This window comes from Camelus bactrianus, chromosome 15 (assembly GCF_048773025.1).
Source record: "Camelus bactrianus isolate YW-2024 breed Bactrian camel chromosome 15, ASM4877302v1, whole genome shotgun sequence".
In the NCBI taxonomy this organism is placed as follows: Eukaryota; Metazoa; Chordata; class Mammalia; order Artiodactyla; family Camelidae; genus Camelus; species Camelus bactrianus.
This window is the reverse complement of record NC_133553.1, coordinates 62,920,368-62,937,820: the sequence shown is the minus strand read 5'-3', so window position 1 is coordinate 62,937,820 and position 17,453 is coordinate 62,920,368. Positions and strand designations below refer to the sequence as shown.

The following is a 17,453-nucleotide window of genomic DNA, read 5'->3' as shown; positions in this document are numbered from 1 at the left end:
TGCAAATGGATGTCTTTGTTTTGTTCCCAGTCTCAGGGAGAGAAATTCTAATACTTCATTATTAAGTATTTTTTATAGGAAGGAAATTCCCTGCTTTTACTAGTTTTCTATAAATCTTGTTTGTAATTTATCATGAACAGATATTTAATTTTTGTCAGAGTCATTTTTAATACATCTAACTGAAATGATAGTTCTTTCATCTGTTACAACTAATTGCATTGATTGATTTTTATATGATAAATCCATCTTGCATTTCTCAGAAAAATTCCACTTGGTCATAGTGTATTAAAATCCTTTACACAAAAATAAAATAAAATAAAATAAAATAAAATAAAATCCTTTATACAAATTGCTGGATTTGACTTGTAAATATTTTGTTACGAAGAATTTGGATCTGTATTTGCTTTTCTTACAATGTTCTTGTGTGATTTTAGTATCAGGGTTATGGAAGTGTCATAAACAAGTGGGGAAGTATATCCTCTTCTACTTTAGAGAAAAAGTATAATATTGGTATTATTTCTTCCTTATGAGTTTAAGAGAATTCACTAGTGAAGTTCTTGTGGGAAATTCTTAAATTGTGAACTCAATTTCTTTAATGGACATAGGATTCATCAGATTTTCTATTTCTTCCTGTATCGGTTTTAGTTGACTGTGTTTTTCCAGGAACGAATCCATTCATTTAGCCTGTCAATTTTACTGGCATAAAGTTTTAAATATTTCTTTGTTATTCTCTTAAGGTCTGCAGGCTCAGTGCTGACCTCCCATCTCTCACTCCTGATAGTGATCATTTGTGTTTTCTAGCTTTTTTTCTTGGTAAGACTTACAGAAGTTTTATGAATTTTGTTAGTCTTTTCAAAAACCAACTTTTGGTTTTGTTGATTTTCTTTGGTATTAATTTTCTGTTTCATTCATTTCTAGTCTTATTCTTACTACTTCCTTTTTTCTATTTTGGATTAATTTACTCTTTTTGGTCTATCTTCTTAAAGCAGAAGCACAAAGCATTAGTTGTACAGCTTTCTTCTCTCCTAATATAGGCATTTTATATAAATTTCCCTCAAAGGACTACTTTAGATGTAGCTCATAAATGTTTTTGTTGTGTTTTCAGTATTATTCTGTTCAAAATATTTTCTAATTGCCCTTGTGATTTCTCTTGGTCCCATGGGTTCCTTAGGTATGTGTTGTTTAATTTCAAAGCACTTAAAGATACTCCTAGATATTGTATTTCTATGGATTTTTAATTTAATACAGTGCAATCAAAGAACAAACTCTATATTAATTTTGTCCATCTACTTCTATAGGTTCAGTTTAAGTATTCTATAATTTAAAAGCTAAAACAAAGGCAAACAATCTGCTAATGACTGCCTCAATAAAACTAGTATATTAATTTCAATTTCACACCAGATATTTATTACAATACCCCATTTCATCAGTTTCCCTATTCTGTATTTTCTGTTATTCTTATAAGAAAGAAGAGTTATACAACTGTAGCCTAAGCAGAAGTTAATACCTTAAGAAAATTTTAAAAGCTAAGAAAAAGATTAAGAAAATGTAGCCAGTTTCAAATTAACTATCCTCTTATTATTGAAAATACACTCTAAGTACAATGGTAAAAGATACAACAAACAGGAACGTATTACTATTGAGGTACAAGTTTCCAAAATCAAATGTTTTCTAGAAACACACGCACATACACACATCACGGAAGTCCTACGTCACCAACAGAGTTGAATTCTAGAATGGTTTCTACTCAAGCATTTGTCCATGACTGAGGAATTAGATTACAAATCCCATTACTTAATCTCATCTCATCAGGCAATCCTACCTTAAAGTACATTCCATTTCTGTTTCAGAATGTGTAGATAAAACACGGAAAATGTATTTGTCAACTAATAGAGAAAAACTATCTCCAGGATTCAACCAGCGCCATAGGTTTGTCTTCAATGGTAAGAGCTGGCCCTTCTCAGAAGACTGATAAAAACATGGATTTGTGTGTATCTATCAAAAAAAAAAAAGAAGTGATGTTATAACTCAAAATTATGACAAAAATAAAACTAAAATGAACTGATATAAAATTTTAGTATCAAAACAATTTTAAGTATAAACTTGGACTTAAAAGTCTAATAAATCCAGCACTTATAAGTACCATAATTAATATCTACATGTAAGAAAGAAAAATAGCTTTACTGTACCCCCCATTTCTCCAGGAATCAAAGGAGAAAGCAAAGTTATCAATTAACTGGTTAAAAGATACTTCTTTTTTGCTTAAGACAGATGACAGGACATTGGGAAGAGAAACATGAAGAATTCTCAGTCCAGAAACTGAGTCCCCCCAAATTCACTAATCCCTTGAAACTGGCAAGCTTCTTTTCTGCTCAGTTTCCCCTAATAATTTCTTACTATGATTAAGAAATGAGAAACTATGAGAAGGAGAATTTTGATCAAATCTCTCAGGCAAACAACGCAGCTTTTTTTTTTTCCAGTCCTCACAGAGGAATTTCTTTGTTTTGTTTGAATGAAACTCCCACTATGAAGATCACCACCCATATTCAAATTGCAAGAGGTAAACATGTCTCGATGTCAAAACTATTACAATGGCCACTATCTTGAATTATGTTTCCAATGATTACTTCATGTTAGCAAAGATAAAGAGGGTTGCCTCCATAACTAAGATCTACTGAAAGGTACCTTAAAAATTCTAACTAGAGCTGAAACTGGCCATCTCCAAAGAAATGGAACAATGATTAAGTAGACATGAAACAAAACTTTGGAAAAATAATAGAATACTATAAATACTTTATACCAATGTATTTGTAGATATGGCCAAAATTGACAATTATCTTAAAGAATATGAACCAAACTGACTTTAGAAAAAAGCACGTATATTTACATGTATGTGTGATCTGTTTAAAAAATATTATAAAAGGAGATTGAATTATACCTATATTTTAAAAATATAATCAATAACTAAAATCTAATCCTTCCCAAAACCAGACTCAAATGGATTTAAAGATTTTTCTTAATATTCAAACTCTTCCCCAAACCAGAAAAGATGGAAGGCTCTGACTCCTTCAAGGACGTTAGTTTAACTTTGATTCTAAAAGCAGACACGGGCAGAAAAAATCCTGGCAAACTCAAACCCACAGTGAATAAAAGACACAAGCTACCAATATGAGAGGCACGTCTGAAGTACCCACATATTTTTTCACATATCCATGGGATTATAGATGTGAACTTAGATTATGCGATGTTCTTAGAAGTGGTGCAAAGGATACCATTATCCCTGAAGAAATGGAACTAAAATACATATCAATCTTCTATAGCTTTCTCTTGGAGTTATCATTAAATATTAAAGAAAGATTGATATGTACCAAAAAAAAAAAAAAAGAGAGAGCTTCTCTTCTTTTCAGTGCTTTTTTTTTAATTTGGAAAAAAAATTTTAACCAAATGAGTTGTGGAAAAGCTATTTTAGTATTTTATAGCTAGTTTACAAGTGCATTCATAATTTCAAGGGAAGAAAAACAATCACAACTCAGAAATTTTATTGTGCAATAGAAAAACTACAGTCACCCAAAGATGCATATTTTGAGAATCAACACCAAATAGTCAAAAAAAAAAAAAACTTTTGCAACTTACATGTATTTATAGAACTACCCCCTCAATCAACCAAAAACCAAAGAGTAAGTTTTTATTAAAATGAAATAAAAGCGTTAACAGCTATGAATTCACCCTGAGGACATAACTAACTACTGGCGATAGTCATTTACAGAGAATATCATCGTTTTGCCTTTATAATGCATTTTCTCCCTGCTGATACCAGACTGTAGATTAAATTTAAATGACACATAAAAAAGCTAACATCATCTCCTTGTGAGCTAACATTATCTGCTCATGCACTATTTCCAAGAACTGGTAAGAGCCAGAGCCTTTTCTAAAGGGAAATATCAGAAGGAAGAAAGACAAATTCATCCAATTTAAAAATACAAATTAGTTACTGCCCTAATTGCATTCATCTATCATTGTCAAAGCTACTTTTTTATTTGGTTGGATCCCTAATTTGAGGGAAACAAGAAAAATATCTAATCACTTAAACAAAGTATGCAGCATACAGAAGGGATCACTGTAACAAAATATTTGCTATATTCATTTATATAATTTTACATAGCTTTTTAAACTAAAGCTTCTGTCTCAACACTTTATTACAATTGTATATATAGCTTGCTTTAGCTAAGGGATCAAATAATTTCTGATTGACTAGGGAATAGGGAATAAATGATATTTATCGTACATTATAAATAAAATGAATAACCTAGACGTCATTTGTCCATCTCGTACTCATTATTTTTTTTATTTTACTTAAATTTTTTTTTATTGAGGTATAATTGACATATAATTTTATATTGGTCTCAGGTGTACAACAGAATGATTCAATATTTATATACACCTTGAAATGATCACCACAGTAAGTCTAATGACCATCACCATACAACGTTAACTTTCAGGATTTACTCTCTTGGCAACTTTCAAGTCTGTTGTATGATATTACTGACTGTAGTCATCATGCTGGACATTACATCCCCATGATTTATTTATTTTGTAACTGGATGTTAATACCTCTTGACCCGCCCCTTTCCCATTTTGCCCAGCCCCCAAAATCCTTCCCTCTGGCAACCACCATTCTGCTTTTTGTATCTGTGGTTTTTCCCAGGCCCATTCTTTTTTTTTTTTTCTCCATACTCATAATTTCTGATCTTACACTTCTATTAACAAAGGTAGTTTGAGAATCTCTCTAAATTTCTCTAAATTGCACCTGGAAGGCACAGCTACAAGAAGTAGTTGACTAAATAAATAAGTCTATTTCAAGGGGACAGACATTTTATTGAAACTATATTGATATAAACAAGAGACCAAGCATTATATAAAGCAGAGAATTTACACATATATCACTAAGTCCAAGAAGCAGCTTTCCTTCAACTAATATAATGCGAATATAATAATTCTTGGAATAAAATTCAAAACCCAATTACATATTTTTCTAGAAGAACAATCAAATTCTAGTACTAGAGCTGCACATTTCCTTTTTAAAATAAACTTTTTCGTGTCTCACAGTGTTTGGTCGTTCGGAATTACAGAAATAACTGCAGTACATCGTACTAGTCTTTACATCTTTTTCATGATGTGAGTGTTCCATAATAATGTTTTAGAGACATAATACATGTAAGATATTATGCGCAGGTTCACCACCCAGTTTAAGAATATTACCATTAGTTTTGATGCTCCCTGTGTCTTTTCCTATCCATTCTCTTCTCAGTTCCCTCAGACGTAATTATTCTGATTTTTGTGTTTAATTACTTCTTTGATTTTCTTTATGGTTTTACCACCTATGTTTATGATCTTGAATATATTGTTTATTTCGTAGGATTTGTAATCTTATAAAAATGGAGCCATACTATATATATTCTTCCAATGCTTGCTCTCATCATTCAGTGCTATGTTCCTGATTTCAAACCATGTTTTTTCAGCTTTCACTGTAATGTATCCTCACTGTTGTACTACATTTCATTAAATGAATATATCCCAGTACATTTATCAATTTCACCGTTGATGGAAATTTACCTTGCTTCCAGTGTTTTGCCGTCACATAAACAATTCTGCTCTCCAGGCTCTTGTACACAGCTGTTGGTACCTGTGTGTGTGTGAGGTCTGACTTGGATGGAATACGAGCCTTCATCTTTAGGAACTAACGTCACACTATTTTCCAGAGTGGCTGTGCCATTTAAACTCTCACCCATAGTTTATAATACTCCACTTGTGCTATATCCTCACCAACACTTGAAGTTGTTAGACTTTCCATTTTTGCTCATCTGTTGAGTGTGGAATGATATCTCACTGTGGTTTCATTTATTTCTCCATTTAATAAGGAGGCTGAGAATCTGCTTTTCATGTTTAGTAACCACGGGTTTCCACTTCTGCGATGTGCCACTAATGTCTTCAGCCCATTTTTCTACTGGATTATCTTTTTCTCACTGATTGAAGGCATTTGCTATGAACTTTGAGTATCATTCCTTTGTCAGTTAATTGTGTTTTAAATATCTTCTCCCTATTGTACTTTTCATTTTCATTAGACTGTCTTTTGACAAGCAACAGTTCTTAATTTCAATGTAACTGGCTGGTTTTTTATTGATTTATAATCATTTTACAATGTTGTGTCAAATTCCAGCATAGAGCACAATTTTTCAGTTATACATGAACATATATATATATACTCATTGTCACATTTTTTTCTCTGTGAGCTACCATAAGATCCTGTATATATTTCCCTGTGCTATACAGTATAATCTTGTTTACCTGTTCTACAATTTTGAAATCCTGTCTATCCCTTCCCACCCTCCGCCCCCTTGGCAACCACAAGTTTCTATTCTATGTCTGTGAATCTGTTTCTGTTTTGTGTTTATGCTTTGTTTGTTTTTGTTTTTGTTTAGATTCCACACATGAGCGATCTCATATGGTATTTTTCTTCCTCTTTCTGGCTTACTTCACTTAGAATGACATTCTCCAGGAGCATCCATGTTGCTGCAAATGGCGTTATGTTGTTGGTTCTTATGGCTGAGTAGTATTCCATTGTATAAATATATCACATCTTCTTTATCCAGTCATCCATTGATGGATATTTAGGCTGTCCCTATGTCTTGGCTATTGTAAATAGTGCTGCTATGAACATTGGGGTGCAGGTGTCATCCTGAAGTAGGGTTCCTTCTGGATATATGCTCAGGAGCAGGATTCCTGGGTCATACAGTTGTAACTGGCTGTTTTCCAATCTTTTCTTTTACAGTTTCTGCTTTCTATATCTTAATTAAAAACCTTTCCCTACTCTAAGGTCATAAAGGTTTTTTCCTAAATTTTATAGTTTTGATTTTCACATTTAATCTACCTGGAATTGACTTTTGAGTATGGTGTGAGGTAGGGGGTCTAATTTTTTTTTTTCCTGCCCGAACAACAAACTGTCCTAGTACAGTTTACTGATAAAAAAGTCCTCTTCTCCACTGACAGGTAATGCCAGCCCTGGTCCAAATCAGATCCCCACATATTTAAGCTTGAACCTAAGATTGCTTTCAGTTCTGAAAGTCTATTCAACTGAAAGCACTAAAACTTCCTACAAAGATAAAGCAACGATTAGTCTGAATTTCAAGAACTTTTTAAAAGAAGAGAACACCAAATGGCCAAAGAATCCTAACCTGGAAAATATGATGAAAAAAAGAATCTGAGTTCTAATTCTCATTCAACAACTTGCTGCCTATGCAGAATTAGACATTCTAAGATGTCAGAAATAATGGTACCAATGACACAACATTGTAAGCTGATGATACTTCAATAAAAAAAATATAAAATAATAATAATGATACCAAGAATAGGGTAAAAATGTTTACATTTTTCCCATGTGTATATTAAGTAATATTTTTAAAAATATAAACAAAAGTATAATTTATATAAATAAACTTTATCATCCCAAATTTTAGTTTTATATCTATAATCTAATGAGGAGTTTTTGCTCTAATTTCTAGAATTGCTCTTTTAATTTCGCATCTACCACAGTTTGGTGCTCAAAAGTCACCTGTTGACTGTACATAAGTACAGTCTAATGAAAGACCAAGAAAAGGTAAAGAATGTTTTCTAAAAGGTGTCTTCTTTGATTGAACATTGTTAAACTCCCATTCAGAAATCTGACCCACTTCATAATGGATAAAGTTTAACTCAAAGAGAGAATTTTCCACTAACAAAATCACCTTTGAGAATACTTACTTTATATTATCAACACTCTTTTAAATAGTCAGAGAAGTTCCAAATACATCTGAATATTTTTCATCCAAGTATAGACACAACTCCAATTAGTATTTTTATTAATAAGCCAATTTGGAAAATACTCTAGGCATAGAAATCTATTAAAGTAAACCTATAATATTTAAGTGACTCTGGTTGCTACCCCACCGCCTAAAACCCAATCATTACAGTTACGGACTTTCTTACAGAATCTTACTTGTAATAAGCACTCATAAACAAAATCATAATGTGTACATGAACTGGTAGTCACCTTTGATGAAAACTCTAAGCATATAAATGTAGCACCACCCTATGGGGGAAAAAAGGTGGTGGTTTAAATAGGTTAGACCTTTAACTCCCAATTATCTTTTGGCAATAAGAAAAATATACCCTGAAGTTAATTCCCTGTTTCCATAATCTTTAAAATAAGCCCCTCTAATCAGGAGCTCCAATCAGGTGAGAAAGAAAGAGTTAAAGTAAATTATTAATAACATATTTACCGGTTTGATTCGAAGCTGACCACCCACCACCTCAAGAATGGCATGTCTTCTGGACACTCTCTTGTCTGTTATCTACAGGGGGAAAAAAGTAAAAATTTCAAACACAGCCACTTCCCTAAAAAATAAGAACAATGACAGTAACAACAACAAAAAACACAGCAATGTTTCTGAAATAAGTAGACTAGATATGAAATCTATGATTCATTCAACAACTGTATATTGAAATGACTGTCCTCACCAAACAAATAATGAGACAACTCAGAGATTAAGGGACCTGCCCAAAGTCACAGAAGAATAAATGGCAGAACAGTGACTCAAGCTTGGAATCTAACAGATCCCAGAACCTTTCTTGATAGTTTCCATTCAAGACAGACATTTAGTGGGGATGCTTATCAATAAAATTCATAAAATCTGAAAAAAAAAACTATATAAATATGTACTTATCAGTAAACATTTCAAACACAGGAAATATAAATTTGTTACAATGACAAGAGGTCTTAAAAAGCAGCAGTCTGGTAAATGGGAGAGGAATGACTACCAGCTTTGGGGTCAGGCAGACCCAGGTCAGGCAGACCTGCATTTGAGCTGAGGGCCATCAGCAGCAGAGAGCACAGCAAGGCAGGAGGGGGAGCAGTGAACACCAAGCACTGACAGTGAAGAAATTTTTTTAATATTTATTTGCTTCCTGTTCTGAGCCAAGTGTTCTACTTAACGCCCACAATCACTTCTGCAGAGCAAAGTTTAACAATTGCTTACACTTTATAAATGTTGAAACTGCCAATCAAGCCTTCCCTGCACGGCTATTAACACAATACTTAAGATCACTGTTGTAATTTGTGGCTGATATGTAATGAAAACATTTTAATCACCAGCTTTACTTAACACCACAATTATCTGGCTTATCTCTTGGTCACCTGAATATCTATCACTTCATCTCTGACCTTATCCACATCAGGACCAAAATTATCAGTAAAAGCAGACTATAGCAATGCCTAAATTCAATTAAACCCATTAGTTCAGCAAAACCTTACAAAAATATGAAACTTACAGGAATCAGTACTCATTTTTTTAACCAGACAGCAATTCCACACTTAAGGCTGTGACTATATAAAAATAGTAACATCAAGCATCCCAGGGGAATAAATTCCACATACGTGAATATTTCACACAGCTATAGTTAACTTTTAGAACATTTTCTAAAATAAAGTATCTTAAAGGTAACCTATTTTAAATATACCCACTACCGGCCACAATGGACATTTCAAAAAATGAAATACAACTAGGAACCTATTCTATCAGAAAAGAGAAGACAGAAATTTGGAGGTTCCTATATTTTTCCAGTAATGTGCCTTAATGGGCCCAAAACAGCAGTTATCTGATAATGCACTTTACGATTCACATAGATTTTATCATTTGCATAGAACTTGCACTTAAATGTCGAGCATCACCATAATACTGTCAGAGCTATTATTCACATCCTACACATCCGGAAGTTGAAAGTCCAGAGAATTTAAGTTGCATGTGCAGATGACTCTTTGGGTAGGCAGTGCTCCGAATCCATACTTATTAACAAAAATAAATACATGAGAAATGTTGCATATATTACTCTCCACCTACAGGTAATCATTCAGAAGTAGTTTCAAGAATTGCAAATCGCTCTGTGGCAGGGGGTAAGAAGCTTCTATTTATAACGTGGGTAATAATATCTCATTGTTAACTTCAACAATACAAATTGATTTCCTAACCAATGGAGTAACAAATTGTCAAACATAAAACCATGACATATAATGATGGCTCTTGTAATAGTCCAGCTTGGGTTTCTTTCTTTTTCAAGCCATATTTTTGCAGGAAGCAATGATATAAAAGTGCAGGGTGACCTCCAGTGGACACATGTTTCTACAACAGTGTAATTTCATCACAAACTATGCATTTCTAAACTACCCAAAAGTGTTTTAAAGAGTCTTTGAAATTAACAGCACTCAGACATTTAACTGTAACTGTCCTTTTTAAACCATTCCTCTATATAATGAGTAAGCTGCACAATAATAATTTGTGCTTTTTCAATGGAAAGATTAAAGGTTTAACAAATTATCATTAAAACTTATTTTAATTTCAGGATGGGTGGCAGGGGTGATAAGATCACAAACAGATCGTAGAAGATCGAATGATCCACTTTACGAAAAAGTGATCACTGCTTCCTGCCCAGAGTAAATAACCATACGTTCTTATTAATATACTAACTGTAATAGCAATTATTTATGAAGACCAAGGCACTGTTCTATATTTATCACATATATCTTTTTTAATCTTCACAAACTCTGTGGGAGACACTACTAGCTTCATTTTGCAGGTGAGAAATGGAAGTGCAGAGAGGTTAAGCAACTACTTCAAGTGAGAAAACCAAAAAGCAGCAGGACTAGGATTGGAACCCAACGAACGTGATTCTAGAGACATCTTCGCTCTTAACTGTACTGCCTCCCTCACTATCATTATGCAAAACATCGTTTTTTAGATGATTTACCATCAGCTATTGTATCAGCTTTAGAACATCCTAAAAACACTGACTGATTTAATAAGCCAGTAGACACTCTGAGAAAACTCAAGCTATAAATAAAGTAGTTCTAAGAGGACTTCAGGCTTTCATGTGGTCCTGTTTACTCTCATGTCACACCCAAGTCTAGCAAGATGAGTTATCTGAATTCCCAGCTCTCTGCTCACAGCAGACAATAAAGTGCGTAGGGTTTAGTAGGCAGGGCACCGACAATGATGTTGCTCTGCAAGTGGAGGAAGGCCACAGCAAAGCAACGCAACGCAACTTAAGGACTCAAAGAAGTACACAGGCTAGAGGCTACTGGGAGGAGAATGAAGGGCATAACATCCCTCCAAAGGTACTGCAGGCCTACCTGAGTTAACTTACTAATTACCAACTCCCAATTTACCCCTCCCCTCTCCCTCTCCTCCCGGTAGCCAGAAGTTTGTTTTCTATGTCTGTGAGTCTGTTTCTATTTTGTAGATAAGTTCATTTGTGTCATTTTTTTTTTTTTTTAGATTCCACATATAAGTGATATCACATGGTATTTTTCTTTCTCTTTCTGGCTGACTTCACTTAGTATGATAATCTCTAGGTCCATCCATGTTACTACAAATGGCATTATTTCATTCTTTTTTATGGCTGAGTAGTTTTCCATTGTGTGTGTGTATGTGTATGTGTGTGTGTGTATGTATACACACACATATATACAACGATATATATATCACATCTTATTTATCCAGTCACCTGTCAGTGGACATTGAGGTTGCTTCTATGTCTTGGTTATTGTAAATAGTGCTGCTGTGAATACTGGGAGCATGTATCTTTTCAAATTAGAGTTTCCTCCGCATATATGCCGAGGATTCGGATTGCTGGATCATATGAGAGTCACCAGGTTTAAATGAAAACTTCATTTGAAAGTCAGGCACTTCACTTCTTAGGAAGTCATAAAAATAGTTAAAATAGAGGAATTCCAGTGTCCCAGTGAATAACTGTAGCCATTTAACCCTAATCACACCACATAGCCTCCAAAAAATTAGAGATCAACAAAGAGGGCAAATAAAGCCACCTATATTTCACATCTAAAGCACAACTAGGAGATAGATTACCACTAACTTTAGTTTATACAGAAGAGGGGAAATGCAGATAAAGCTTCGGGACCTATGCTGGAACAGAAGTCAGGTGGCAATTGGGAGGAAGAGAGAAGAGAGGGAGCGGAAACCACAGAGTGGGAAATGCTGCAAATGCATCTCACATCGAGAAGTTCAGAGGTCCAGCAAACCTGGAAACAATTTGGGCATCAACATGAATGATGATAATAATGGAATATAATAGTCCATACACAAAGAATCCGAGTTCATACTGAACTCCAGAAAGGGGCTGGGGTTAGGGCTGGGAGGAAAGGCCTTTCTTTATAAAAGAATGACAGCTAATACAGAAGAAGATGATGGAGCCAGTAAATGACAAGTTTGTAACTACCAGTGTAATCACGGACTCGGTAAAGGATCAACGGATGTTAATTTTCAGGTGAAGGCTTGATGGGAAGCAGAATATTCTTGAAGTCTCAGAGCATCACCCACAGATTACTCACAAGAGAACGTGCCTTCACTGGAGGAGACACCACTTTCCCCAAGAGATCACACTTACAACGCCAACAACAGGACAAACCAAGAGCGAGCTGCGCCTCCTGACCTGCTGCTGAGTTCACGTCACTAATAAAGGGAATGTTCTTGCCCAAAGTGTTTAACCTGAATCTAATTATGTGGAAACCACCAGACAAATCGAAATTGTGGCCATTCTATGAAACAGCTGGCCGGGCCTCCTAAAAGCATTAATGCCATGGAAGACAGTTCTAGATTGAAGATAATATATGATTGGATTCTAAAATTTTTTAATGCTGAAAAGAGCATTATTTGAAAAGTTGGGTAAAACTGAATATGAAATACTAAAATTGATGCACAATTATAAATTTCTCAGGTATAATTTTATGCAGTTTACACACATAATTTATGTAGAAATAGTCTTGTCTTTAGGTGATGTGTGCTGACATAGGGAAGAAGCACCACAAAGCATGAATGTACTTCCAAATAGGTTCAGGAGAAAGGGGGAGAGAGAAAGAGAGAGAAAAAGAAAGTAAATGTGGCAAAAAGTTAACCCTTAATGGATCTAAGTTAAGGGCACATAGGTGTTCGTTGTACAGTCTTTCAACTTTTCTGCAGGTCTGAAATCTTTTGAAGAAAAAGCTGAAGGAAAAATAGCTAAAATTTCAAAAATGTTGGTACATTTTTCGTTGGTACTAAAAGAGTCATCATCAGGAAATCGAAAATGTAGTGTACGTGATTGCTAAATACGATAATTGAAGTGTGATTCAATTTATAGCCATTCCAGTGAAATTTTTAATTTTTAATAGCATCTGTTTAGTTATGTGCTTTTCTTTTAAAAAAAAAAAAAGTCTTTGATTTAGACTAAGCACCCCAAACTGTAGTCAACACACTATAAATCACACAGTATCTTTTTTAAACTGTTACTCTGAGGAGTATCCGTACCCTCCTTTTCTCCACAGTCCCCAGCACTCCCTACAATCTTCCACATAGCCCATTTCACTCTTTATTGCATACCTGGCCTCCGCAGGCGTTTTGAACTTGTAATTCATGATTTACACTACACTTATCCCTTCCAGATGCTAATTCTTCACAAATGACACTGTGTACCAGAGGCTACCAATTGCTTAATCAGTATCTATTCATTTCTTCTTTCAGACTAATATTATTTCCAATTTTTCAAGGGTAACAATACACCCAGCCCAGAATTCGTCTTAGCTGTGGGTGACTGAGGCACATTTCCAGCCAAGGATATACGAAAGGGTGTGTACCGAGGGCTTTTTCTAGTTTCTGTATCTGATGTTTTGATATCTAAGAATTTGCTGACTGGGGAAGTACCACCCCTCCCAGGGTTACCAGATTCTCAGATAAGAAATGACTCACCTGCAAGTGAACCTTTCACACGCAAAGGGACACATCCAAAGCCACACCCCATCAGGGCTTTACCTGGATCAGAAAACTAGGGGTGGCCCCTACACCTGTGCCCCCTGCCTTGTCCATTCCTTCCCAAGAAAACCACAATAAAGGCTTTCCTGCAGTCCCCTAGCTCTCTGCCTTCTGCCTTCCACCAACAGGGCCTGGTGTGGCTGTCCTGCTCTCTTCTGCAAACTGTGAGTAATAAGTTATCTTTTCAATGATCATCTCCCAGCCCGCAGGCCTCACCATACCCAGCAAAACAACAAAACTACATTTTAAAGCACAGTGGCGCTTCCGAGAAGATTACAGTCTTCCTGATAAAAAGGAACAAGTTCAACTGGCATGCGCCTTTCCCCGCTACCTTCCTCCTTTTTTTCCTGCTTAAATGCGACACTTCAAGATACAGCGGCCACCTTATGAGAACAGGAACACAGGAAAGCCCAGGTCTTGAGTAGTTACCCCTGTCCTGGACTGACTGTCCCTGAGGTTCTGTTAGAGGAAAAAAAAAAATCAATTTGATTAAGCTGCTGTCAGTCATGTTGCTGTTCCGTGCAGCCAAAGCTTTTATGACCAGCACACATTACTCGAGCAATGGTTATATTAATACTGGACAACTGATGGCAAATTCACTTATGCTCGGTCAGTCACAGAAGGACTATCAGGAAACAGAAAATTGAGCGTTCAAGAACAGTTAATATTAAAAGAACCGCACAGCATACAGCAGGAGCTTAGAAGAGAGATCCTGGAGGCCACACAGACTGAAGAACGATGCTGAAATCACTTCTGGTCTTTGTTAGCAATAGCTAAAATGACAGCAATTTTTCTTCAGATACTATGGAAAAAACCCTTCTACTTGAATTCTTCCTACTGTTTCTTGACTGGGGACAGGGCTCTCTGTTTCTGTACCACTTTTGTGCTGATACAATGTGGATCCCTTATCTCTGATCTTCTCGCTTTGAATTAGATATTTCGTGTATCATGACGTACATATTTAAGATGTGAAGTTTGTGGCAGAAGACATGAAAACACAATAGAACTGTTTGTGATTTGTCTGCCAAATATTTATTTGTGGCATTTATAGAAGTCAAACGAAATGAAGATTTTCTTATGCTACCAGCAGAAATGCTTAGATGTTTTGAATCAAGGTCTCTGACCTATTTGTTTAATATTTCCAAAATTCTAAAAATAAAAAAATTAACCTGAAAAAAGTAAAAGCAGAAAAGCTACTGGACCCTGAAACAGAAGAGAACGGTACCTTTCATTTCATTTTTGCCCGTATGTAACACTGAATGAAAAACCAACATCAGTTAATTTTTCTGCCAATGCTTTCCTAGAAAAATTTCTCATTATCATAGACAGAATATAATACATCTCATGAATTCAGTGTTCCCATTTAGCCTGATTCCTATAAAAGGAAGAATAGAGAAGAGGCAAAATTTGTTTGTTTTTCTTAGTATAAACTACATAACAAACCAAGGGCTAAGATGATAAAAAATTTCCTTGTACAATACTTTATAATTTACAGTGCTTCCACACAAGATTGCCTGGTTTGCTCTATCAACAACAAAGTCAAACTTCCATGGTAGAGAAAAACAGAAAATCAAAATGGTATGGGATTTCAGCCTGTATTATGAGATAATACATACGCCTAAAGAAATACGAAAACTACTTCAGGCATAATTGGCATAAAATTCTTTCCTAGAATTTATTTTGTAGGTGTGGCAAGTAACTAAAATCTAAAAGGAAGACCTAAATTGAAGAGAGTTGACAAACGATAAAATTTTCTTATCTAAGGTGTTTCTCAGTATCGGGTCCAGCATCCACTCCAGAGTCCAGCTGTCAACGCTGAGATGGCTGTAACGTGAGGTGATAAGGGAATCTAATTTAAAGAGCCAAGCTGACTGGCACAAGGTGTTTGACATCACTGCACGTGGAACGCACCAAGGTCCAACTTCTGATATTCAGAAACGACACGTCTAAGGAAATGGACTCGAGTTTGGCCAGAGGCTCTCAGGGCAGACTCCAGCTCATGAATAATCTCTCTTTCAAAGGTTACTAATATACTGGACACGGCCTTTGAAACTTGTGAACTGACTTTCACGTATGAGAAACCGTGTAAATAGCAGTTCGGGTTTCAGGCTACCTCACAAGCGCCTGTGTAATCCATAATACTGATAAATATGGATCATTTAAACTTTTCAAAGTAAGATCTGATGCTTTCTGAGCTCCTAATTCAATGTGGCTGAATTGTTAGGCAATATGATCGAATTTTGTGCTGACTTGTTTCCAATGAAATTTCAACTCAACCTGTCTGGACTGCGGTCCTGCTTACACAGTGAATGCGGTACAAATGTGATCATCATCTCCATAATTATTATGATAGAGGCAACACAGTGAGTAACAACAGAAGCACAGCTTAGTAAGATAAAACTGGGTCTAAAGCCCCACTTGGGACTTTGGTAAATTGAGGTTTCTAAGTACTTATTTGGTTCAGTTTGGCAAACGTTTCTCAAAGACCTATTCCATGCCAAATCTGGTTTCTAAACAGAACTATATTTAGAGGTTTTAAAAATACAGATACTCCGAAATTACCTACAGAATCTTATTACCAGAGAAGGGAGCTGAGACAGAGGTCTGGAGGCATGTGAGAAGATGGCGTATTAACACTGAGTAGCACGTGGGAGACGATAATTTGGAGATGTTGATTTTGAAATAAATAAGTATGTATGAAAAATAACTCACTGCACACCTATTAGAATGGCCAAAATCCAAATGCTGACAAGGATGTGGAACAAAAGGAACTCTCACCCACTGATGGTGGGAATGCACAATGGTACAGCTGCTTTGGAAAAGAGTTGGCAGCTTCTGTCAAAACTAAACACACTCCCACCATACTATCCAGCAACTGCACTAATATTTACCCAAAAGAACTGAAAGCTGATGTTCACACAAAAACTTGCACACAGATGTTTATAACAGCTTTATTCATAATTGCCAAAATGTGGAAGTAACCTAGATACCCTTCAGTAGGCAGATAACTGTGGAACATCCAGACAATGGAACATTACTCACCACTAAAAAAGCCATGAAAAGCCATGGAAGAAACTTGAATACATATTAGTAAGTGAAAGAAGCCAATCTAAAAAGTCTACATATACACATGGCATGATTCCAACTGTATGATATTCTGGAAAAGGTAAAACTATGGTAGAAAGATGGTAAAAATGTTCAGTAGTTGCCAGGGGTTGGGAGGGGAAGGGAAGATGAACAGACAGAGGAGCACAGAGGATTTTCAGGGCAGTGAAACTATTCTGTGACTACAGTGGTGGATACATGTCATTACACATTTGTCCAAACCCGCAGAATGTACACCAAGCGTGAACCCTACTGTAAACTGTGGGCTTCGGGTGATAATGACACTTCAATACAGGTTCATCAGATATACTGCTGTGGTACCAGATGTTGACGTGGGGGAGGCTGAGCGGGGAGGGGGCAGAGGGTACATGGGAACTCTGTATTTTCTGCTCCATTCTGCTGTAAACCTAGTAAAATAAAGCCAAGGAAGGAAGGAAGGAAAAAAGAAAGAAACAG

At 35.6% G+C, this 17,453-nt stretch overlaps 1 protein-coding gene across 8 annotated transcripts in view; it reads right to left on the bottom strand.

The window, feature by feature from the left end:
* The window catches only part of APLF (aprataxin and PNKP like factor), an 83,154-nt gene that overhangs the window by 60,927 nt on the left and 4,774 nt on the right, over positions 1 to 17,453 (bottom strand). For all 8 annotated transcript variants that reach the window (XR_012499000.1, XM_074341257.1, XM_045523204.2 and 5 more), the window contains exons 2-3: positions 8,316 to 8,387; positions 1,823 to 1,995 (exon numbers count right to left, since the gene is read on the bottom strand). Coding sequence is in view for 7 of the 8 variants with exons in the window: in XM_074341257.1 (XP_074197358.1) it covers positions 1,823 to 1,995; positions 8,316 to 8,387 (245 nt within the window). In the remaining variant the exon portion in view is untranslated. The remainder of the gene's footprint in view (positions 1 to 1,822; positions 1,996 to 8,315; positions 8,388 to 17,453) is intronic.